Genomic DNA, 26,840 nt, shown 5'->3' on the forward strand with positions numbered 1-26,840 from the left:
GCTGTCTCAGGGGACTGTAACATCCCAAGAACCTGGGTCCCACAGTTTGTATAGTCCTTCTGCCCCCCAAGATATCCTTAGTCCCTCTGAATGCAGGAAAGAGACTTCGTTTCTGCCTTTGGAAGTGATTCAGCCTTTGGTACATGCTCTTCTCAACTGCAGGAAGTGTAACATTGTTTAGAACAGCTATTGTCACTTTATTGGCACTACTTACCGAAAGGCACTTAAGGCATAATTCAGACTTAGATTTTTTTTGCATTGTTTGGTGCATCTGTACAACTCAAAGAGAGGATGCTGGTGCCTGAGGTAATCAATACCTCAGAGCTAAGGCAGGTGGGCAGGACTCATGAGGGAGGGCTTTCTGGGACTGGGTGGACCCCAGCATGTTCTGGTGGCGCCCAGTAATCACAGAGGGTCCGTATGGCACAGTCAGGAACCTTGACCTTCCCTGAAAGGGTGTTCATCCGGCCTCACATGGGCATAGTGGGGGGAGAGAGAGAGAGAGAGAGGGAGAGGGAGAGAGGAGGCCTTGCAATCTCCAGAGGTGTTACAAGTTTCACCCGTCAAGCAGCCTATGCTCTGAGAATCACAGCAGAATAATTAATTATGGGGAAAGAAATGCTGGGAACTTTCTTTAGAATTTTTTCCCCAGTAAAAATGAGCACAATGTCTTGAAATTATAAATCAAACTGGAAAATTCAGGATAATAGTTCTAGGTGAGTCTGAGGAGAAAAAGCAGGTCCCAATGGCTTTCAGGTCCAGTGGAATGAAATCTTGCAAAGTGACCTTATTAAGCAAAAGGACCGAGTTACACTGTACCTCAGGGGTGTATTAAGTGCTTAATAAGTGTCTGTTAAATGAATGAAGGAATGAATATCTTCTGGCCACAAGTGTCTAGTTGGAGCTCTCTTTGTTTTACGGGTGAGAAAGTTAAGTACCCAATTTGTGATAAAGTCTTCTTTAGACCCTGGGTCTCCTGACCCTAATCATCATTTTGTCACATGCTATTTGCAGATGCCCTTGTCATCTTTGTAGGAATGTTTTAACACGAGTAGAAGTTTCCCAGGATACAGGACTTTGGATGCTAAAACCCAAACAACCCCTAACAAACCGGGCTCCTCTTCTACCTCTCAATATTCTCCTTAGTAAAACAGGGGTGATGATGTAGTATCTTTCTTATAGGTTTATTTGAAGAATTAATGCAATTATATAAAATGCTCAGAGCAGTGCCGGGGACATAGAGAACATCAGAAATATTAACTAAGTTGACCACCCTTTCCGTTGTGCCCCCAACCCTGCTGTGCTCTAAACAGCCCCCTTTACTAACAGTGCGGCACAGCCCCGCATTGTGTCACGTGTCATTGCACATCTCTGACCTACTGCCCCCCAGTAAAGTATAAACTTTGAGGGGTTCTGTTTTTCCATTCCATTCGCATTCTTGTCGTCCAGCACATTTGTCACCTAAGAGTAACTGGGTGTCAAATGAATGATGAGAATTTGCAGTGGTAGAATTGCCATTTCATAAGCCCATGTGTCAATTAGCAACCCAGAGCGATCAGTACGCACTGATGTGGTGCGTAACTACCATGCACTCCACTCTGCCTGAAAAGCCCCAGAGCAGCCTTCACTTAAAGAATGACGCCGTGCCATGTCCTATGGTAAGGACTGGGTTCAACCCCATGCAGTTGCTACTTTCGCAGGTCAAATATTGACAATTTTAAATGGCTCAACCTACCACTGTGTACATTTTAATTCTATCAAAGTGGAATGGGGCATTAATTATCCTTGGTTAAAAATGAGAAAAGTGAGACTTGCAGAGGTTAGTGACTTGCCAAGGTCCCATAGCTGACAGGTAGTGTAGACAAGCCTGGACCATCCTGTGTGGGTGCCCTTGGCCACTCTGCAGTGAGGGAAGGTGACCGCCCTCGGTGCTCTCTGTCTGGTTCGGAAGACAGAGCTATGGCTTAGGAAACTCCAAGAGAAAATACAAGACTGTATATACGCAACACTAAATTGGATCCAGTTTTCTGAGACTGTGCAGGGAGCCAGTGAGTCTAGTTCAGAGTTAACAGAGAGGAAGGGTAGGGGCTCTGGGGAAAATCTAACAGTGCAACTGTCCTTCAGAACATTCTTGATTATCATTTTTTTGTGCACTTGCTGGCCTGGGCCTCCGACCCTAATTACATTATCTTCAAACAGCAACTGAGAGATATTTCTCATGAAACATGAACAGGGAAATGTTTAACTTGTAAGAATGTAGGTGTTCAGAAAGTACATCACTGGTTCAGGATGTTGAAATGAGCATTGTCATTGGCGTTGTCCCTGGTGGGCACCATAGGGCCAGGGCTTCCACAGGGCGCGAGTACAGTGGATGAGCTTGAGGCTTTCTTTACATTTTTGAAGATGGACTGGCTTAATTTCTCTCCCTCTCCCCTTAAACTGGGAGAAACTCTCCTAATTTTCATTTCAAAATTATGGCTTCTGAAGGGTTACAATTTGCATGTCTTTTCTCACATGATTCTTAGACGATGTCTATTTAGGATAAACATATTTGTACAGCATCCAAGAACACTGATACATGCTTAACCTCCAATAAGGTGAGTTAAGAGCATTAAAACTAGTGTCACAGCAAATTGTAGTATAGTGTTTTCTTCAACTTGGGGGTAACTTTGGATTCAGAAAGACCTGGGTTTGAAAGCATGACTTCATTACTTGCTAGTTACGCATCTCTGGGCAAATTTTTCAACATCTCTGAGCCTAGGGTATCATTATTTGTAAAATGGCAGTAACAGCAAGCTTGCTGGGTTGATATGACGATTTGATCTATTAATATCAGTAAAGCCCAGAGCCCAGTGGTCAACAGGTCACCGCTGGCTCTCTTTCCCTGTTGTCCAGTACTTCCTGTCACCAGTCTGGAAGAGAATGTAGGGGTGGATGGGGTAATAGCATAAGGGATGTATTCTGGCATAGGAGGGAGAAGAGCGAAGATGGCAGCCCTCGGAGGCAGGGAAGTGACCTGCTGGTGCCAAGCGGGTGTTGCCACTGATGGGGTCCTTCTCCCCCTTCTTGCAGCCCCTGAAAATGCACTGCAGGGACTGCGCCCTGGTGACGAGCTCGGGGCACCTACTGCGTAGCCTGCGAGGCCCCCGGATTGACCAGACCGAGTGCGTCATCCGCATGAACGACGCCCCTACGCGCGGCTACGGGCACGACGTGGGCAATCGCACCAGCCTGAGGGTCATCGCGCATTCCAGCCTCCAGCGAATCCTCCGCAACCGCCACGACCTGCTCAACGTCAGCCAGGGCACTGTGTTCATCTTCTGGGGCCCCAGCAGCTACATGCGGCGCGACGGCAAGGGCCAGGTCTACAACAACCTGCAGCTCCTGAGCCAGGTGCTGCCCCGGCTGAAGGCCTTCATGATCACGCGCCACAAGATGCTGCAGTTTGATGAGCTCTTCAAGCGCGAGACCGGCAAAGACAGGTACAGAGGCGCAGGCAGGGGGTGCCCGGGGTCCAGGGGAGGGTGAGGAAATGTCCTTGCTGGCTGATTCAACAAAAGCAAAGCTTTTTTTTTTATGCTTATGTCAGATAAGCTCATCTCCTTAAGCTTCTTTTTCTTTAATTTTTAACCATTTTTAAAATTGAAGTATAGTTAATTTATAGTGTTGTGTTAGTTTCAGGTGTATAGCAAAGTGATTCAGTTATCGAGATATAATTTTTATATATATTATATATACACATACATATATAATATATATATTTTTTTCAGATTCTTTTCTACTATAGGTTATTACAAGATATTTAATATAGTTCCCTGAGCTCTACACTATGTCCTTGTTATTTATCTATTTTATATATACTAGTAGTTAATTCCAAATTCCTAATTTATCTTACCCCCGCTATCCCCTTTGGTAACCATAAATTTGTTTTCTAAGTCTGTAAGTCTGTTTCTGTTTTATAAATAAGTTCATTCATATTATTTTTTTAGATTCCACATATACGTGATATCATATGGTATTTGTCTTTCTCTGACTTACTTCACTTGACATGATAATCTCTAGTTCCATCCATGTTGCTGCAAATGGCATTATTTTATTTCTAAAAGCTTTTGCTAAGTTCTTTTTGTTGTGACCACACTGCTCATGCCATCTATAGAGCTCATCGGTAGGGTCCTCCTGGAGACTGGACTGCTGAAGCTGAATTTATAGGGCAAAGTGAAAGGAAGCACTGAGACATTTATACAGATAATTCAGGGCCAAATCCCTACTCTGGAGGATGAGGCAAAACTGCTCCTGGCTTACACTGGTAGTAAGTGCAAGATAATAGGTTTATTGCTTTTTTTTTGCAGTACGCGGGCCTCTCACTGCTGTGGCCTCTCCCGTTGCGGAGCACAGGCTCCAGACGTGCAGGCTCAGCGGCCATGGCTCACGGGCCCAGCCGCTCCGCGGCACGTGGTATCTTCCCAGACCGGGGCACGAACCCATGTCCCTTGCATTGGCAGGCGGACTCTCAACCACTGCGCCACCAGGGAAGCCCGGTTTATTGCATTTTATTTTACTTGTGTGAACACTAACCAAAAAGAAGTGTATGGGGTTATTTTTCTCTTTCAAAGGCAAATATTTATTCAGTCAACATATATTTATTGAGTACCTACTACTTCACTGCACCTGGTACTGGGGATATACACAGTCAGAAATAGGCAGATCTAGACCCTGCCCTCCCAGAATGTAGTCTTAACAGGGCCAGCAGATATTCACCAAGTAGTGGCCAGTGTGCTAGGTCATGTGAGGGGAAGAAAACGGTGCTATGACCAGTGGGACAGAGAGACCTGCCGTAGTCTAGGACAAGGCTTACCAAACTGTTGCTTACAATTCAATAATGGAACATGAAATGTATGTATTGAGTCACTGCAAGATTTTTTTTAATGTAATGGAAAGAATGGAATAAAACAGACAATACCAGCATTCATCTCCTATAGTAAGTAAGGCAAAGTATTATTTCATGGGATAAAATTTGTTTCGGTTTTATACATAGAAATATACATATACAAGGTCTTCTTTTGAAGTGATAAAATTGCCCTGGAATTAGATAGGGATGATGATAGCACAATTCTGTGAATATATTAAAAAAAACTAAATTACACACTTTAGAAAACTAAAATGAAATGAAAACCATGTACAATACATGTGAGCATATATGCTCAATCATGAGGTAAAATGTATTTCTGACTATAGGTCGAAATCTTTTGAAAAGCACTGGTCTAGAAGATGAGGGTGTGATGGACTTTCTCCAAAAGGTGTATTTAAGCTGAGACCTAGGCCAATAAGTATTTATCCAGGTAAAGAAGAACCTGAAAAGGGGAGAGAGAAACATCCTTATGGGTATAAGAGCTCGGAGGTGAGAGGACTTCCAGGGGTTTGGAGAAGAGTCCCTGTGGCTGCAACAGGAGTGCTGGCGGGGAGTAGCCAGAGAGGAAGCAGAGATAAAGGGTGAGGAGCTGGCCAAATCTACGTAAAGAAAAGGACAGCTATAGGTATTGAAAGGAGCAGTGTGGTGTAGTCCAAACACACAGCTCTGGGTTGGTATTCTTTGTCCCTCACTAGTTATATGGCCTTGCTCATTTGAATGAGTTATTTAACCAAGAGAGCACTTTATAAGAGAAGGAGAATGAGGGAAGTTATTTACAGTTTCATTTTTTTCTGGTTGGAAAATTCAAAATAAGTAGAAAGACTCTCAATAGAAAACACTTCTCTCTTTTGAGTTTAATGGTTGTTTGCTAAATTTAAGTATTTCTGAAACACTGCTGCAGTGTTAGCTATTTAGGATATTTACACATTGCTCTGGATCTTCTTAAGGGATTAAGTTGAAAACTTGGAGACTAGTCATTGCATCCTTACAGCTTTAGGAAACAATCTCACATCAAGACATAACCCACTCACTAAATTCATTAAATTCTGACCAGTGAAAACATTTTCCTCAATAAGCCTGTGTCCTTAGTGAGCCCAGATGGTAAGAGACAGATAAAATTTCATGGACTGGCTACCAGGCTTCTCATCCATCTCCTAGGATCCATGCAGTCTCCACACAGGGAATCACACTGATGGATTTGTAGGAGGCCAAAGTACACAGTCAACTTTTAGAATCTTTGTGCCTCTTACCTTTAAGAAACTGTCTTAAAGAAGTTAATATTGTATTGACTCAATATTCTCATGTGTCCATATTCTTAATCTTCAGTCTACTCCAAGCTAAAGAACAAAGTCAGAAACAGCCCATCAGAACAAAACTATTTCTATAAACTAAAACACAAAACACTTAGGGTCTAACAGTATTGCCTCTGTGTATGCTTTTCTTGAAACCTAACAAAACAGTGGCATGGATTAAAAATACACAAAGTATGGAATATCTAATTTTGCAATCTCATAATCAGGACATTCATTTCAGGCTAATATTTTGAAGAAATGAGATAATTCAATAGATTTTGATTTATGGAAATTTCACCCTACTTAAAAGTGGAGAAAAAAATGTCTCAGGAACAATCTGCAATTAAGAAGCATGACAAATGACATAGATGGCCAAGTGGTATTCTTTGATATTAAAAGTAACTGCACTTGAAAATAACTTTATAATTGAATAGGGTACATTAGGAAAATATGATTCAGAACCAATATTGTAGTAATTAGATAAAAGAAGTATAAATGAAATAACTGCAGGAAGAATATTTTCATAGAGATTATAAATGAGATTCTGGTGGAGCAGAAAGACCTCTAATTGTAATTTAGTGTGTACTATAGCATTATCAGCTCAGTGTGCTACTTCATCATATAAAAGAATATCTGATAATTTTCCCTAATTAGCACATGACAGCTCTTCATATTCCTTCATTACAGCTGATTAAGTGTAAAAACACTAGATATTCCTTTGTTGGAAAAAGAGTTCAAATCTTTTTAGAACGGCAGCACAAAGCAGTTGCATTTCTATAGCATGTGATCCCAAAAGACTACTATTTTGCAAGTCCGCGGAATTTTAAGTGGAACTTTAAAGAAATGTTCACCTTAGTTTCTTTAGTCCTCCACTTTTTATTCTCCCCATTTTTACCCATTAAATCTTTTGCTGTAGAGTCACATCCCCCTATATTTCAGGCTGTGGCTTGTGATTTCTACTATATCACACAAAAGAAAGCCAAAGTTGTAGGGAAGTTTCTGCCACTGGGAAAAGCCCTCTTAGTGTTTCCTACAACTCAAAAGCATAGGGACATAAGTGTGATTCTTGGATCAGAATCTGGGGGTATAATTAAGCTGTCATTCTCCTCCTGGGCTCCACATCATTCCAGTTATTCACTCTCCCAGTTTAAGTCTAGAACAACCTGCCATCTCAAGGTCACAGCCTTGGTGAAGACAAGGTCTAACTTGAGTCAAGGCACTGCCTTCTCTTCCGCTCCCCCATTCAGTCAGCTCTGCTCTGTCCCACCTCCTTCAGTCCCAGAGGTCTTCTGAATTTAGAGTCCTGTTGAAAAACAAGGGGGATTGTTAATACCTATGTAGTCTGGAGGCTCCAGAATTTTCTAATTACAGTAGGTCCCCTGCATATGAACAAGTTCCGTTCTGAGAGTGTGTTCATAAGTCCAATTTGTTCGTAAGTCCAACAAAGTTAGCCTAGGTACCCAGCTAACACAATCGGCTATATAGTGCTGTACTGTAATAGATTTATAATACTTTTCACAAAAATAATACATAAAAAAGCAAACACAAAAAATAAAAAAAGTTTTTAATCTTACAGTACCGTACCTTGAAAAGTACAGTAGTACAGTACAACAGCTGGTATACAGAAGCTGGCATCTAGTGAACAGGCAAGAAGACTTACTGACTAGGGGAGGGAGAGGAGGTGGGAGATGGTAGAGCTGAAGGATCATCAGCAATAGGAGATGGAGGGCAAGGTGCAATTTCACTCATGCCTGATGTTGATGGCACAAGTTCCATTCCCTTGCTGGACTCAATTCTATCTATCCTCTTGAAAAAAAATTCCAGTAATGACTGGGTAGTAGCTCTTTTTTCCTCATCATAGATGACATCCTGGGCTTGTAATAAAGATACTGTACTACTGTACTCTATACAGTACTGTACAGTAAAGTACAAGAAAGCACAACCACTTGTAGAGGATGCACACATGTGACTATGTATGCCAGACACGTGAACTAACATGTGATTGGACATGCGAACGCACGTTCACATCTTTGAAAGTTTGCAACTTGAAAGTTCGTATGTAAGGGACTTACTGTACTGCCCTGACTACTGATGATGGCTCCTACACAAGAGCCAGTAGCAGTGTTGGAAGGATATCAGTTGTTTTGTGTGTGTTAAAAAGCACTGGGAGTAATGGTTGAATTATTTATTTCATTTGCTCCAACCTAGCAACCAAGAGGGGAGGAAGGGATCTTGATGTATCAACACACCAGACTAGATAACTTTTTATGATGTTCTCTCCTTTAGTCCTCGAAATAGCACAGGAAGATAGAGCTTCTCATGCTTGCTTTCTAGATAAGAAATCAAGGTTCAAAGAACAGCAATAACCTGCCTCAGGTCATTTAGCTGGTGAATAACAGAAACTAGTAAGATACAAATCCATGCTATTTCCATCTTGAGAATTTTTTAAATGTACTTCCTGGGATATTACTGGATCCAGATACAATGGAATGGAAATAAAAATGAGTAAAGGAATTAAGAACTAGAAAGTTGAAGCCACAAACTCAGGAATGACTAAATTACCCATTCCTGTCAGGTATGTGAGAAAACAAAAGACATCTTAAAATGCCTTTTTTGGTTGTTATTCCTTATGTGAAATGGAAATAATGCAAACTGCTTAACAAAAACTCTTCCTTTTCAAAGAGGGGTGCTATGCAGTGCAAGTAGAAAAGCTTTCCTGCGACTCTTTCATTCACATCACATACGGTGCTATGGCTGGGCAAAGTCAGACAGTCTGACCTTGGGGATAAGGTGTTTGAAACTGGCTAATGAGGCATGCCACAAGCCCTGAAAAAAAAAAGTAAATGCAGCAACCCCCGAAGAATTGAAATTAATATCCACAGCAGCATGGCGTGGTGGACCGAGCCATCCACACAAGTCAAATTAGACCTTGATGTTGTGTCTCCATGATTACCCTTAGACTTGGTGTGTGGTTAGGGCTCAATACAGATGTTTGAATGGGCAAATGAATGAATGTTGGAACCCACCAATTTATTCCTTAAATTCTGTCCATTTTTGGTCTTTGAATAAAAATTTTCACAGGGCTCGGACTGTTCTGAGGTAAAATAAAGCAAATGCTCAATTAAACATAAGCATCCCTGTGTCCCTTTTCCTCTGGTCATTAGCCCATTCCCAAATGAATGTACTCCTTCTAAGGAAAGACATTCAGTCAAGATGTTGGTGTTAATTAGTCTAGTTGAAGGCAAGCTTTTACCCTAAGATCATTTGGTCGATCAGTTGATTAATTGATAGCTAAAGACAACTGTGTTTATTCACACTTAGTAAGCTCTTCCTCATCCACCCTGCTTGGAGAAAAAAGAAAACTTATAGCTAGTCAAATATTCTAGTTAATAAAGAGCCAACACACGAGGATTGTCATCTTACAAGAAATTGAGTGGTAAGAATTTGCACTTAAGCATTGAAACATTGATCATCATTTTGACTATGTAGAAGTCCCTTGAGAATCCACCATGATGGACCGTTGACATTATTTATCATATTATCATGGAATATGGTGGTATTAGTAACAGATTTCTATCTGCTAAAGTTCCAGCTTTAGCAGAGAGAGAGAGAGAGAGAGAGAGAGAATTTACCAAATGGAGAGAGAGAGTATGTGTGTTTAAAGTCAGCCTTGTTCCAGAAAAGATTTAAGATGGAGTGGGTATAATGATTATTTTACCAGCTTGTAGACTTAACTGTTGTTCCTTCCAGGAAGATCTCCAACACTTGGCTCAGCACTGGCTGGTTCACAATGACGATTGCCCTGGAGCTCTGTGACAGGATCAATGTTTATGGCATGGTGCCCCCAGACTTCTGCAGGTAGGATTTATTCTGCAAATGTAATTCATCAGCAGTGTTGTGCAGTGTTTATAAATATCTGATTCCAACTATCAACCATGAAACATGTCTTACTGTCTTCTTGAAGCAATTAATTAACAAGTCCCAAGTCCTGGTTCTGGAAACAACAAACAGCATTTAATTATGTGATATAAAATATTGAAAGTTTTTGTTTGTACTGCTGGAGAATTATTCCATCTTGTGGGCTTCATTAATCCTCTGAATATTTATCAACCAAAAGTAATGCAGTAATTGGCATAATATTAACTATGAACAAGCATTAAGAAATATTCGTTTTGGGGACTTCCCTGGTAGCGCAGTGGTTAAGAATCCGCCTGCCAATGCAGGGGACATGGGTTCAATCCCTGGTCTGGGAAGATCCCACATGCCGCGGAGAACTAAGCCTGTAAGCCACAACTACTGAGCCTGAGCTCTAGAGCCTGTGAGCCACAACTACTGAAGCCCGTGCCCTAGAGCCCGTGCTCTGCAACAAGGGAAGCCACCGCGATGAGAAGCCACGCACTGCAATGAAGAGTAACCCCCGCTCACCACAACTAGAGAAAGCCCATGCACAGCAACAAAGACCAAATGCAGCCCAAAATAAATTAATTCATTCATTCATTAAAAAATATATTAGTTTTATTCTCATTTGAAAGGAATGTGGTAATTTTTAATGAATTAAAGAGGACAATTTCTTTGACGGTTAAGGCCTGTTTTCCAAAATTAAAATATTCCTCTTAGTCTCTTTCCCTTTCCACATCAGTAGCCTCGGTTTGTGTTTCTAAGACCAAAAGCACAGGCATAATTATTTTGATGTAATAGTAATTTCTGTTGCTACCTTAAGTTACCTCCTGGCATGTGTCCAGGTAGAGTTCGGTGTGTACTAACAGACACACTGAGAAATATTCAGGGCCTGATTTGTGGAAGGCCGATTGAAATTTTCCTGTAACCTAAAGGAGCGATGCCAATAAAATCAGAAAGTTTCCTAGTTTTCAGGCATGGCTGCTGACCTACACATGGCCTCAGTCATGATCTTCAAATGGTAAGATCTGGGGTGGGAGGGCATTTTAAACTTGTCCATTAAAATTTATGCTTGCTTATACCTTCAGGTGTTTTAAACCTAACAACTTCTCAAAGGCCGTGAGCCTTTAGGCAAAGTCTACCATTTGGAAGCTTGATGCAAGAATGATGAAGCATACTTAATTGTGCCATTATCACTTTGCCACTTTTCTCCCACCCTTTTTAACCCAAAGACCACACAGCAGCAGTACTAGTTTATATATGTAAGAGTCAGGTCACAGGGGAGAAGGAAAGGGGTGGACAGAGCAGGCCTTTGAAATCTGCCTGGACTCATGCATCCCCAGGGAAGACATAATGTAGTAAGGAAGGGGGTGGAGCCTGGACACAGACGGCACAGGTTCAAAGCCCAGCACTGCCACTTACTAACCTAGTGCGACCTTGAGTAGGTCGCTCATTCTCTCTGTCTCAGCTTCCTCGCCATTAGAAGTGGATGTGATGATAATAATAGACTCTGCCTCAGAGGATTGGAGGTGGATTAAATAAGTGAATACGTGTAAAGTGCTTGAAACAGCGCCTAGTACATGGCCAGAGTGAGCTTGGATCCTCACCCAGTTCCTCATCACTTAATGCACTGGCCTTGTTTTCCCCTTTAACAACCTCTGTGCAAAAAAGTAGGTAAGATGGGGCTTCCCTGGTGGCGCAGTGGTTGAGAGTCCTCCTGCCGATGCAGGGGACACAGGTTCGTGCCCCGGTCCGGGAGGATCCCGCATGCCGCGGAGCGGCTGGGCCCGTGAGCCATGACCACTGGGCCTGTGCGTCTGGAGCCTGTGCTCTGCGGCGGGGGAGGCCACAGCAGTGGGAGGCCCGCGTACCGCAAAATAAATAAATAAATAAAAGTAGGTAAGATGGTGTAAAAAGGCAAACTGCCTCCTCAAACCAACAGGCTAACAAAAGCAGTGGCCACCAACAGGCTAACAAAGGCAGTGGCAGTGGCCCCTTTGGGCATGCAAAGAGCCATCAAAGCTGATGGTTAGATGGCAGATATAATTATGTAATATTGCCATTAGGGCACCGGAGAAAAAGAGCATGAATAAATTGAAATGTTATTGACTTAAAGTGTTCAAGGAAATATTGCACGTATTATGGAAAACAAATGAAAAGCAAGTTAACCTGTCATTTCTCTTACTCAGAGTTAGTTCATCACAACTTGGTGCACTTAGGATGGGAACAATTTATACAATGACACTAGCAAGGAAGTCAAGATACTGTCTGTGCACTGTATGTTGGCAGCCACTCTGAATTTCTGTTCCTCAGCCACCATCCCAAAGGTTCAACAGTTGTTCTCATAAGATGCTTTCAGCCAGAACTCATCAGAAGGATCCCTAACCCCAGTGTCCTATCAGAGAGAGTGAAGAAGTGTGCTGGGTGTCCTTCCTCTGGTGCAGAGGGTTAGGCTGGTGACAGCATCCTCTTCAGTCCTGATGCCTGTTTAGGAAGGATAAGAAGGGAAAGAGCAGGAGCAGCACAGACTGATTCCCAGGTTCCTTTCATCTTCACGTCCAGGACACATGGGCTGAGCCACCAGGCACCCAGTTCCTACCGGTGACCTTGAATCTTGCTGTCCTCATCTGCAAAATGGGCATAAGAAAATAATAATAAAAGCAAACAGGTCATGGTGAGGATTAAATGAGATCATGGCTGTAGAACGTTTGACACACTGCCCAGCACACAGTTAGTGCTCAGGAAAGATTATTACTAACATTAGTATTACTAATAATATAATATTATACGTAAAATATATAAAATAATTATTAATATTATCCTAAACCTTGAGAATTGCCCTGAAAGGTACCAAGAATTTTGGGGGGGTTCAAAGAACAGGCCACAGCTCTTGCTTTCTGGAGGCTTATGATAAGCCTTACCCACACAGAAATCTAACAAGCACAACAAAGCCACTTGGAGTCAAAATGACTCTTGCAAACAGTATCACCACCAGAAAATGAAATAGCAACTTATAAGTTAATCCAGCTACCAGTCTGATCATTCCCCCTTTGACTTGATTTTAAAAGAAGCTAAGAACTCTAAGGCCAGCAGGGTACATGTGTCATGAGCTGTAGGACTTAGGGAGATAAGATATCACCGGGGCCAACAGTGGTAGGGAAGCTTTTGTGAGATGACAGACCTCACGCTGGTTGAGTCCACCAGAATATAAACACCTCGAGGGCAGAGACTTTTGTGTGTTGGGATCACTGTTGGAGCCGTGGTGCACAGGACAGTAGATCAGGACTGTCCTGGCCTATAGCAGATGCTCCATACATACCAAGCAAATGAATGGCCCTGTCCTCTCTCTCTCGTGCTGTAGTCAAAGGGTGTTTATATGACCAAAAATGAGCCATATTTCTCAAGGTCAGAAGCTGTGTGACCTTGAGAAATTTATTCAACCTCACTGAGCCTTAGTTACCGTGGGCAGGTTACTTAATGACTGTCTCAGAAGCCGTAGTTTCCACGTCTGCAGATGATGATGACATTAGTACTTACCTCACGGGGTTATATGATAATTCCATGACATAATAGATGAGGAATGCTTGGCATGGTGCTGGTGTACATTAAGCGTGGATAAATTTACGAGGAGAAATGGCTCACTCATCTGCAGGTGTGCACCCATGAACACATTTTAAGGAACTGTCTGGTGAGCACTAATGAACGGTGCTTGGTTGGCAGGGAGGGCCAATGACACGAAAGGCTCCCATGTGAATTGGGTCCCACTTTCCCTCCAGCTCCTTGCAGGACACCCCACGGGCTGCTCACAGAAGACCCCCCCCATTCTGTGGCTTCTTTATGCCCAGTTTCTCACTGGAATGAAGAGTTAGGCACATGGGGCCAGAGTTCAGCAAACCAAAGGAGAGCCAACTGCTCTTTTTGGGTAAATTAACCTTTCCAGACTTTGAGATACAACTAGGAAGTCATTTACTAAACAAATCACAGAGACTTTGATTCATTCACCTAATTTGTGTTGGGCACTTAGGGACATAATCAAAGATGAATGAGACAGGGTTCTTGCCTTCAGTCTCCTGCGTGTCACTTGGACACAATTCAGTCATAAGGGACAGAAGGTTCCCAAGGTTCCTGTGGGAGAAAATATTCACGTTCTGCCTGTCAGTAGTCTCTGATCCGCAGGGCTTTATTGAAACATCCAGCTCTGGCTTTCTCCTGACCTGATCCAGTGGAACAAGGGCAAGGAGTTAAGATGAAAGAACATTGCTCCCTCCTGCCTCACTTCATCGACAGCAGATGAACTTCTCTCTGTTTTACCTATGGGCTCTCATATCACAAAGGGTCCCATGGCAAATAAGAACACTGACAGCCTTGATGACCTCTGGTCTAAGATACGGTCATGCCGCTTTCCAAACTAAATCACACTCTCACACACTTTTAAGGAGAATAGAGTCATCACCTTCTCCTTGCCAAGGAAACCAAGGCACAGAAGGACCAAACCCTGGACTGCTTCTGCAGCCATTTCCATCAGCTTAGCGTGGCAGTGACCCAAAGGGAATGTCAGCTGCTATATGCTGGGACATCTAAGGAGGTGCAGTAGGGGACTAAATTATATCCTGGGAGCAGACAGCTGAGCAATCCATGAGTGCCTGACTTCTAAGACGTGTGGGTGGGTCCACTCCTACAAGCCTGGAGCTGTCATTTTCCATCCATCTCTCCTGGAGGTCTGGCCTTCTCATCCCTTCCACTCAAAGGGCCTGGCTTACTTCCAGGAATCATTCATTGGCAAGAAGATTTCCAGTAGCCTCTAAACTACTAAGCACATGGACTCCTTAGGGAGATGGATAACCCCACGTTCATATTTAAAACCACAAATGGAAACAGTGAATGTATAAGTGGCCATGGTGGCAGATGAAGGACATGTTATTCGAAACCTGGCAGAATCTAACACTGACTAAAAGTCATGTGACTGGCGTGCAACCGTTTCCTCCTTAGTCTGGTGCTGCAATAGCCTCCTGACCGCTCTCTCCAACTCTGGTCTTTCTCTTTCCACTCCAAACACCACTGTTCTGTTGGACAAACCACAAGTCTGACTCTACCACTTAAACCCCTCCATAGGTCTCCACAGCTTTTAGAAGAAAGTTCACACTCCCTGGCTTAGCACACAAGCCCTCAGGATCTGACCTCTGCAGCCACCTTAGTCTCATCTCCTCTACTCACAGACTTGTTTTAGCCGTACTGAGGAACTTAAGAAGGAGCTCACCCTGCACACACCTGCCCCTTTGCCCTCATCTCGGAACATCCATCCCCTCCTTCTTAATCTGGCTGATCACTACCAGTTCTTCACCGTTATATTAATGGCTGATATTTTTTCTGCACATACCACATGCTGGTGCTGTGCTGAGTACAAGTACAGGTGCCATTTCATGGAACCTTTATGATAATCCCAGGAGATAAACATTATTATTATCGCCATTTTACATATGAAGCTTGAGGACATGAAACAGCTGGCCAAAGTCATGGAGCAGGTAAGTGATGGAGCTGGGATTTGAATTCAGGTCTTCAGGGCTCAAGAGCCAAAACTCTTAACCCCTCCCTCCACTGCTTTGGAGGTCCTCCTCCTCCAAGCTTTCCTTGCCTTCCTATCTGAGTCAGACCCCACCTGGGCCCCTACTGGGGCCTCTGCCACCTCCCCCTCTGCCTCAGCTCACTGAGTGACACGTCCATCTCCTTCATCAGCCTGTAATCTCCTCAAGGGAAGGGGTCCTATCTCAAGCCACGTTTGTGTCTCTAGCTCTTGCCATTGTGTCTGGCACGTAGTATGTATTCAGTATTGATTAACTCAATGAATAAATAAAAACCTTCCTTTCCTTGATGGTGTTTAGGAGACTGATTCTATATTTATTCCAAGATCAAAAGTGCCAGGTGAGTGAAAAGTATAATTAGCCAGTGGCAAGTTCCGATTTCGAGGGCCCAAAGAAGTCACTGGTGGCCGCCTGTATCATTCCCAGCCAAGGCCAGCACTGGGTCCTCAGGCATGAGGCATCAGTCTCCATCCTGCCTCTATCACTGGACTCCAGGCTCATCAGTGTTCAGAAAGCCAGAGAAAATTAATGTCGTGTCACACCAGAGACAGCCTCAAAATATATTATTATGGGGACATAGACCTTTAAATCATGCCGTATCCATATGGGAAGCCAAATCCATTCTCTCTAGATGGACTATAAATTGCAATGGAAAAGCTCTGTTATCATTGCTTTCCAAACTAAGTGATGGTGAGTATTTTTAATCTCATTTTCCATTGTAAATTATTTGTGATAATAATGGGCCAAGCATTTAAATTCTATCTAACAGTCATATTTCTCGTCATACTTAACACATTACCAAGTTTACAACTCTCTGTTACCCATCATTTCTTGAGTATTAATTAGCAGAGTAATGACTCAAGAGTGATCACTGTCATGGAACTAAATTAATATCTTATCCATAACGTGAAGGACATCTCAAAGGTATCGTGAATATCAGAGAGTTGATACTGCTAGAGGTATTAGCTAGTGAACATTAATAAAGCTGCCAGTATACCAGGGCAAGTTCCTACTTGGCAACAGTCCACCCTGTAGAATCAGATGCTTACAGAGGATGGGTATGGAATATAATGCATCCACGTGGTTCACATTTTATGAAGTGAACTTAAAATACATTGTTGTACTTTTTTTTCATAGATGCTTAACTTTGCCATAATTTCTTCTTCTATCTTTGCTATAATTTGACCAACTTACTGGTCACTGGGTGTTTTCATTACCTTCCTCTCTCCCATGGGGACAATTCATCTGGTATGAGATGTTATGGCACCACCTGAGGTGCCTGAGTGGTTGGGTGTGGATATGGGGTTCAGGCGATTCACCTGGGCCTTTGACCCATGACGGGTGGACAGCTGCAGGCTCTCAGCACCTTTTGTGCCCCAGAAACACAAGTATTATTTCACTGGCTTCCAAGGTGTGTGGCAGTTTCCTTCCAAAAGAGGCTGTAAAAACAAGAAATGGGGGGCTTCCCTGGTAGCGCAGTGGTTGAGAGTCCGCCTGCCAATGCAGGGGACACAGGTTCGTGCCCTGGTCCGGGAAGATCCCACATGCCGCAGAGTGGCTGGGCCTGTGAGCCATGGCCGCTGAGCCTGCGCGTCCAGAGCCTGTGCTCCGCAATGGGAGAGGCCACAACAGTGAGAGGCCCGCGTACCGCAAAAAAACAAAAACCAAAAAAAAAACAAAACAAGAAATGGAGGCAGCAGAATAAAGGTGGTTCATGGGGCCTCCCGGGCCTGAAGCAGCTGTGTAGGAAGGCCTTTTAGGGGAGCATTTTCTTCTGAATGCTCCGTACTGTCCCCAAGACCCCCAGTGCAAGCCAATTTCCGAACAACCGAGGTACTTGACAGCTACTGATTCAACACTATTCCCCAAACAGTTCCTGACTACCTGCTATATGGTACTGTATACCATGCCAAGAATAAAAGTGTGTTTGGAGAGAGTATCTGAGAGCTCTAAAGAGAGGCAAAAGCACCGTTCTTTCATCGGGATCTTTGTAGCCTTCTAGATCGTCCAGCCCAAACTGGGAGATCAGGGTCAACCTAGATGATACCCAGAAATGGAAATATCCACCCTTACCTGTTAATGATACGAGGTTTCTTTCCAATTGCACAGCTTAGCTTTAGAAGATTTAAAATGGCACGTTACCAACTCCTGCTGCCATTGATAAGATATCAGTGGGCAGAATTGTAAATGAGCATGAGGCCTGTGCTTCGCACCCTGACCCGCTGCACAGTGCCCACCAGGCACGGGGCACCTCTGTAGGTGGGTGCTTGGGACAATGCAGCAAGGACAGAGTTGCTCTCACCCACGTGGTGCCAACCTGATGGGAACCTGGGGTGCCATTAGTGCAGACAGCCACCTGGTGGCACAGGAATTTTCCAAGACACAGAGCCTCACTCTTAAGAGTACAGCTTTGGTTCAGATCTGGGCCCTGAAACTTCTTCAATTTCTCTGGGTATGAGTTTTCTCATTTGTAAAACAGAGGTAATAACAGTACCTCTCTCACTGGGGCGACATGAGGATTAAATGTTAGTCTATGTGGAGTACTGAGCACTATGTGAGTCAAGTCTAGAATCTTGGATGGCCCATGAGTGAGGCTGTGTGCTTAAACCAGGCACAGGACTCTCACCCTGGGTGCTGGATGCTCACCCATCACATGGAGTAGTGATACTTAACCTTAGACGCCTGATGGAGAATAAAGAAGATAATATAAGCTAAGCACTGAGGCTTAGCAGGTATTTAACTAAATCAGCCTTCTTAAACCTGGCTGCATATTAGAATCTCCTACAGAACTTTATAACATTATTACCTTTTTAAATTTTTTTGTTTCGAAAAAGTTTTAGACTTATAGAAAAAGTTGCAAAAATTGTACAGAGAGTTCCTGTATACCCTTCACCCAGCTTCCCCTAATGTTACCATTTTGGTCCAATTATCAAAATTATCATAACTAAGAAATTAACACCAGTACAATACTCCTAAATAAATTTCAAACTTTATCCACATTTCACCATTTTTCCTACTGATGTCATTTTTCTCCTGCAGAACCCAATCCAGGATCCCTTTGCATTTTCTTATCATGTCTCATTAGTCTCCTCCAGCCTGTGACAGTTCCTCAGTCTTTCCTTATCTTTCATGACTCCGACACATTTGAAGAATTCTGGTCATTGTAGGATGTCCATCACTTTGGATTTGTGTGATAGTTTCTAATTATTAGATTGAGGCTATGCATTACTGAGAAGGATACCACAGAAGCAATAGCATTTCATATCAAGAGGTACATGATGTCAGAATGTCTTATTACTGGTGATGTTAACCTTGGTCACTTGGTGAAGGTGGTGTCTGCCAGGTTTACTCATTGTAAAGTTACAATTTTCCCCTCTATTATTAATAAATACATTGGGGGGACTTTATGCAAATAACCTATTTCTCCTCATGTTTTTCCTCTCTCATATTCCATTCATCTGTGCATCTTGCCTGCAACAATTACTGCATTGTTCTAATGGTGATTTTCTATTCCCTCATTCTTTCTAGATTATTAATTGGAATTATTCTGTAGTTCATTTATTTATGTATTCAGTAATTTATTGAAATCATCATGGACTCATGGATATGTATTCTGTTTTATTTTATGGGACTTATAATCCAATACTGCCATTATTTATTTTGATACTCAAACCTAAGGCACTTTTTAAAATACCTATGCCTGGGACCCTCTCCAAATCAATTAAACCAGACTCTATGGAGGTGGAACATAGGCAGTGGTATTTCTTTAATACCTGTGCACTACATGGTAGTTCTTTCATTCTCCCCACCTGCTTTCTCTATAGAGAAAACACAAGCCTTCTTCACATTATTCTGCAGGATTTGTTCCCCCACTGGCCCCTGGAGGGCTGATGAGAGGCTGCTGCCACTTAGAGAACTGGCTCTGTGATTATCATGCCCGCACAGCCCACACCCCTGCACCTTCACTCCCTGAGCATCCCCTGACCCCAGACAGCAACCTGAGCTCCAGAATCCTCTCTTTTATAGTAGTAGCCTCCTGATGTGGAAAGTCTGCTGATTTTTATTGCTGTTTTCATTTGGATCAGGTGGAGGGAAAAAAAAACTATGGCAGCCTTTAGAAAGTCAGGCTTGGGAAAAAAGGCTTAAGGAATTATAAGCTTGAACTTTCTGAAGGAAGGGCTTTCTGAATGGCACAGTGGACGACACCTGATGGCAGGCTGACAACCTACAGGAGAGCTGTTCCTGCAGTTGCTTCGGCTCTATCTTCTAAGTCCCATCAAGCCCTTTTCTGCCATTTGGACAAACTTTTAAAGCCTGGAGACAACCCTCAGTTATTTGGACACCTTTGAAACCGTAAGAACCAAATATGTAAATTTAATTCTCCCTTTAGGAGATCAGTGTGGAGCCAGATACATTTTCATTCAAGGAGATGGTCTTCCTGAGTAAGGAAATTGATCCTCTAGCATCCTTTATCTGGTTTCCAATTTCCCTCTATGCCTAGGTGCCAAATCAATCTCATGATATTTTCAGAAACCTGATTGCCTCTTTAGTCAGATTGATGCCAATAATATGTCCAAAACTTAGATGAATCAGATTTAAAACCTGATCCGTACTGGAATAAAAGCTTAACCCCAAGTTTACCATGGCAACATGAATTTAGCACGGTTCCCCAAATTATGCCATATGAATCTGGGGAGACTTGTCCCACAAATTTCTATTTCTCTTTTTAAAATTTTTTTTCTTCATAGTGGTCCTTTCCAACTTGAATTTTTCCTGCCATGCACTTTCTATATTGAAAACACCTTGTATTAAAATTTTAAGGGGTTTCAATTTCTAGGGTAAGTAAATAAGCAAACTCTATAATAACTGGACAGGACGGGATCTGATGTCTCACTATAGAACATAGAGATACTTCTGAGACAGGCATAATAGAGATGCAAACTATTAACTCAGTGCAGCATCCAACCCAGGATGAGGAATGTTTAAATGCTGCGTGACAAAAGTAAATCTCTCTTCCTGGAAGAAATTTAACCTCAGAGGAGAGGAAGCTCAAAGGTTTATTGTCTTCAGAGCCATGAACTCGACACCCCTCTTGATAAAAGACTTCGATCCCTGACCCCAGAAAACTTGCTACTCTAAAAGCCATTTGTGTATTGATCTCCTCTGAAGAAAACGAATAGGTATCTAGCAGGATGAGCATCTCTGGGAAACCAAGTTACTTAGTACTTAGAGTAAAGCTGAGTGCTGGGAGGGGGACCCCAGGGCATCAAGTGCTGTAAGGTGGTTTGCAGGAAGCTGGGACACTTTTTAAGAGAAGCACCAAGAAGAGACCAAGAAGAGCTTAGTCTTGCAACAAGGCCGCTTGGTGAGTGTAGGTCAAGGTAGGAAGGTTTATCTGCTGGGATATCTTGACTGCTCTTATCATTTAGACTTCAAGACAGAAGAGGTGGGGTGGACTGGCCTAGAATGGAACCCAGTCTGAGACCAGACCTCTTTGGGGGTGAGATATTTTAGTAACTCTACATCAGGGCGCTCACCACCACCAAGTTAATCCTGTTCACATTACCTTGAAGAAATGAGCCAGTGTTTCTCCTGTGAGAGGGAGACAGGGATATAGAGACCGAAAAATATGGGGACTCTCGGGCTACACAGCAGGGGTTGAAGATTTGGACTTTCTCAATGTAGAGACTCTAGGTTTGAGTACATTGTCCATCTAAAACAGCAAGAGAAAAATTGTGGCGTCGTGCCTGCTGAGTTTCTCCCGTGCGATCAAACTTGAATCATCCACTTTCCATACCTAGAGGAGGAATTGTCTTTAGAGGCTTGCTGTTTAGCTGCTAACTCCATATAAATTTCTTTCAACAACAGAACTTCAAAAAATAATTATTGAACACCTGCTAAGAACAAGGCAAAGGCCTGCTCTCATGAACAGACAATAAGCAAGTAAACAACAACAGCAGTTTCAGAGAATGATTAATGCCACAAGGAAAATAAATGCAAGTGAGTTAGAGAGAAGGAGCAGGCATCAGGATACATTTGAATCGATCCCCAGCAGTGAGAAGGAGTGAGCTGGTGGGAGAACGTTCCAGCCAGGTGACTGCCCTCAAGAGCCAAGGCCTCAGGCTAGGAACCAGCTTGGTCGAGATGACCACCAGAGAGGCCAGTAAGGTGGGAGCATACCAGACAAGGTCAAGTGGGTCAGGAGAAGGCTCTGGAGAGGAGCCAGATCACGGAACACCCTGTAGGCCACGCGCTTAGTGGAAGTGGAAGCCCCTGGAGGGTTTGGAGTGGGGCGGGGCTGGGGAAGGAGGATGATGTGTTTTTGTTTTGTAAATATCTTCACAGCTGTTTGTGCTAAACAGACTGTGTGGGGCAAGAGTGGAAATCATAACTATAGCTGGCTCTTAGGACTACGTAGTTTGCAAATCCCAAAAGCCTGAACATCCTACGGGCTCACGTTTAATCTTGCTGTTTGATAATGATGGTCGCTGAGTTTATTTCACAGCCTCAGATCCTCTTCACGTGCATATTGCTTAAACATCAGCAAAACCGTTTGTTGAATTCATTTAACTTGAAAGTATGGTTTGTGCTTATCAGCTTATTAAAGATAACATCTCACCTAAATCTGTGAAAGGAACTTTTTTTTTTTTTTTGCTTTAATCAGTTATCTTGTTTTCCTCCTACAGGGATCCCAATCACCCTTCAGTACCTTATCACTATTACGAACCTTTTGGACCTGATGAATGTACGATGTACCTCTCCCATGAGCGAGGACGGAAGGGTAGTCATCACCGCTTTATCACAGAGAAACGAGTCTTTAAGAACTGGGCACGGACATTCAATATTCACTTTTTTCAACCAGACTGGAAACCAGAATCACTTGCTATAAGTCATCCTGAGAATAAACCTATGTTCTGAGGAATGTGTGTGGCCAGATGGAAATCCCAAGAACCCACTGTATCAGACATCGGGCCACTGAACTTTCTGAAACACCAGACATGAAAGAGGAACAGAATTGGTCACCGGGGTAGCTTCAGTCCTCAAGAAGTACCATGTACAGGTGCCTCTGAGGCGTGATTACACAGCAGCGCAGTTGGTTTGTAAGGGAAAATTCCAGAATGAATACATCCTAATGAGTGTCGTCCCTTTCAAAAGGAGTTACCATAGGGGCTGAACTCTCATTTAAATGATGTTGCCATGGCTAAAAACATTTTGGATCTCTTTAAGTATTGCCTTCGAAACTGAGACATTAGGAACTCAACATTAGTTGTATTCCTCTGTAGAAATACCATGTCAAAAGTCATTTTTCTATCAAATTGTATCCTAACCTGAACCTTTGTCATTTGTTGGACTCTGTATGTGTGATTTGTAAAAAGCAGCCTGAAAGTATGGACATGATTTCTGAAGAGTATATCTTCACTGACTTTCATAAGCAAATGCCCAATATTTATTTATTGAGAGTTTTTTAGTGTGTTCTCGGCCAGTATTTTTATAGATTATGATTATGTGGTAATTTATCCTTCCTAATTCTTTAATCCTGCATGATGGTTGGAAAAGGCCCGGAACTGGGAGATGAGTTGCGGTGTTCCCAGTGCTCATCGTTAGCGTGCGACAGTATTTGGCTTGTAAAGGTTGTGTTGCATTTTTTGAACCCTCAGGCTTCAAGAACAGCTATGACATTTTCCAATATGCAGAAATGCTCCAAATGACAACATTGAAAACCAAAAACTGCGACGTTCAAACAAAAAAGATACCAACAAGAGAAACTTAAAGACAGTTTGCTTTAGTAATAATTCATGTAGGTTACTTCACTAAAGCCCTAGTTTCCTCTTCTGAAGAATGATGTCACTGTACCAGCGGACCTCTTAAGTTTCATTCCAGATCTGAAATTCTCTCAACGAGCCTCTTGTTGACCTACATGAGGACTTTGCACTTGGAATGATGGGGCTCCCACAGTAGCAGGAGCCTTATTTTAGGGGGCCTTTTATATCCCCCTACTACCTATCCCCCTCTTGTGGTTAAAAACATACCTCCTCCATGGAACCCATTGGCCAAAATCCATCCCCTGCTTCTCTGGTGCTTCTTGTACCAGAGAGAGAGAAAGAGAGAGAGAATTTCCATGTTATTCTGAGGGCGGGGGTGGGGTGGGGGATCTTTCATGCTATTCCCTGACTACAAGAACAAGGAACTGCATTTCTGTGAGTTTGTGCGGAGAAAAGAATACAAGGAGATTCCCCATCATACGACTCATTTATCCTATGAACTATTCAGATTCACTTCCTGCAAATCTTACATTATATTCACTGCCGTTCCCTCGTCTTCAGAAGTATAAAGGACTTATTTTTATTCTGAGCCAAGATCAGCCAGTGTGAAAGATTTTCATTTACATAAGTAATATTGTTCAAAAATAGCCTTTAAAAAATATACCAATGTTTTCTTTACACATGGCTTAGGAGGCATTAATTTCTCTAATGCCAAATTTGAAGGCACCAGCAAATACTATGTATGGAGACTGACATTGTTTTACAAAACATGACATGGTTTGAGATTAAAGAAGGTTTCTCACATTACCACCTCTTTTCCCTTTCCTTAATTAGTACTGAGATTCCATTCCTTTGCATTAACTAGTACTATTAATTGTATGGAGTACTGTTATTGAGATGCAAACACAGTCCAGATATTTATTTAGCAAAAATAAAGTTGGTATTATTGTGGTGCAGCGTGAGCTGTAAAAAGCCAATACAATGGAAATGTCTGTCCAAAACATACTGGAATGTGTCCTTTAAATTGTCTCAGTTTTTTAAAGAAATAATAGGATTCTATTCCAGCACAATCTCTTCTACAGCATGGACGCTGGACAAACAGTACTTTATGAACTTATAAAAAATCATAAGAATTTTACATAAATGATTCATAGGTCACCTTTCCCATCACTTGCAGAGATTATATTTCTCAGAGGTAAGTAGCTCCTTTAACAAGTTTTATTTTTAAGGCATACTGGGACATGCAAAGATGTAGCTATATTACCTAATCTAATAATATCTCAAATGTCTGTATTATCCTCAGGTTTTAGGGGTTTTGTTTTTTAAGATCATATGATAGCGCCATCTTTTTTGTAACTTTTCTCTCTCAGATACTCAAAAGAGTGTAAAGCAAAGGAATTCTGAAATTCCTGGCTTCATTGGGAAATGTTTTTTTTTTTTCCCATTGGGAAATATTTTAAATCTACATGTGGCTAGGATATGTGAGTATGTGAATTTATATTTTTAAAGCTATGGTATAAATATGTAAGAAATTATCACTTGGACAGTGGTTTTATTACAGCATTTAAAGAAAATACCTAGAACTCTGATAGACTGTGCTGCTGGAACTGGCTGTGGGCAACTGAATTCTTCTCTTGCCAATATCATTTCATGACTATCAGTCTTAACACTATGCAACACCATTAAAATCAACTCTGATATAAAAGACTACAATCATGTTTACAGACCTCAGTGATTTCAATATCCAACTGTGTTTGGAGCCTACATCATACTCATTATGTTACATACCTTTCTCCTCTCTCCCCAGCTGTGTCATCAGCTTCCTCTCAGCTTTTAAGACCCCAGTAACACAAAGCTACGGCTGGCCCATCCTCGGCATCTGTTATTTCAACGCAAGAACATTTGGCAGAGGCCATAGCCATTATGAGCAACGATACAGGAATGCACAGGCAAAATCAATCACTTCAAATGGCCCATAAAAGGAGGAATCTTGCCTGTAATATTCTCCAGTAAATATTCACCCAAGAAAGCATACATTAAAAGAACATTAAGAGGTAAATATTCAGTGTGCTGCATGGGGACTTTGCTGTGTGATTTCCATTACGGTTAATGGGTATTTGATAACTAAGTCCCTGTGCTTCACTAACCCTGGTATGTGCTCCTAAGGGCTAGACATAAAACCAGAGTGATGCAGGAACTTCCAAGGTCCTAAGATTGCAGAGTTAGAGCTTTTCTCCGAAACATAAATGAAAGCAAAACACAAAGTACTGTACTTAAAAGAGAAATTTCTGTGAGGTCTCTTGGAACCCTTAGGTTCCTACCAGATATGTGCATCAGATTACAAACAAGAGCTCTCAAGACAGATTACCTTTGTTTTCTGAAGTTCTCTCCATTACTGATCTTTTTGAATTACATTAAAATGGAAGGCTGTAACCTCATTTTGAAATAAAAACTCACCTCAGAAATTAAAATTATTGATTTAGAAGGTAAAGGTATTTAGAAGGAAGGAAAATGTTGAAATTCTATCAGGAATGAGAGTGTTATTTAAAGGCATGTGTACCGATTTAATAGGCCCAAATATTTGCCCTTATGTAGGAGTGACCTCGTTTCAGAAATATACCCTGTATTCCACTGGCATGATGATTCAGGTTGTTAAACAGACCCACTCTGAAAGAAGGGTCTGTGTTCCCACTCTCTCTCTCTGAAGTGTTAGGAGGTGATGTTAGCACACTTACATCTTTCGTTCCTGACCCAATCATTTCTTCTACCCTCACTGCTTCTCTCTTAAACCTCAGTCTGCCTTTGCCATTATTCTCTCCTGCTGTCTTTTGTCTACAGTGCACTCTTAAACCAGCAGTCTTTGGTGTCTCTTAAGGTCTTCCTTATAGGTTTTTAAACTAGAGACCTACTTGGGGAACAGATTTGGGATGGGTCCTACCAGAGCAATAGCCATAGTAGGTTGGGAGGTCTACAGGACAAGGTTTTTCAGAAGTACCATCCTGGTTTCCCCATGGCCAAGGGAGGAGGGAAGGGGAGGAGTTCCAAAATATGGACTTTCTGTACCAAAACCAGGACAGTCCCAGGAAAGCCAGGACAGTGAGTCACCCTATCAAAAGGCCACTTCAATGAGAACTATAATACTAAGCCTTCGGGGTAAAAGTGAACCAACCGCCTAGGTTCTAGCACATGCCATAAGACACTTTGGAGTGGGAAGAGGTGAGAGAGTGTCTACAAGGCTTATAAATGAATAGGAGTAACCCCTTTATTCTAGCTCCCTCATCCCCACCTACTCAGGGTATTGAGCCACCATAGAAATGCAAAAAAAGGCTGCAATCCTGTTTGTTTCCACTCAGTGCCCTAATATTATATGCTACCTTGGATTGTCCTTTGTCTTTTTATG

At 42.3% G+C, this 26,840-nt stretch overlaps 1 protein-coding gene across 2 annotated transcripts in view; it reads left to right on the forward strand.

The window, feature by feature from the left end:
- ST6GALNAC5 (ST6 N-acetylgalactosaminide alpha-2,6-sialyltransferase 5) overlaps positions 1-22,595 on the forward strand; it is a gene marked incomplete at both ends in the record, with an annotated part of 175,049 nt that extends 152,454 nt beyond the window's left edge. Inside the window, 3 exons of one of the 2 annotated variants that reach the window (XM_079698375.1) lie at positions 3,073-3,482; positions 9,952-10,059; positions 22,364-22,595. In XM_079698375.1, the coding sequence (XP_079554501.1) occupies positions 3,073-3,482; positions 9,952-10,059; positions 22,364-22,595 (750 nt within the window). Of the gene's footprint in view, positions 1-3,072; positions 3,483-9,951; positions 10,060-22,363 lie in introns of those variants that run through there. The other variant, XM_079698376.1, reaches the window with a different exon arrangement.
- Positions 22,596-26,840: the final 4,245 nt, after the last annotated feature.

Source organism: Hyperoodon ampullatus (genome assembly GCF_949752795.1).
Source record: "Hyperoodon ampullatus genome assembly, chromosome: 2".
In the NCBI taxonomy this organism is placed as follows: Eukaryota; Metazoa; Chordata; class Mammalia; order Artiodactyla; family Ziphiidae; genus Hyperoodon; species Hyperoodon ampullatus.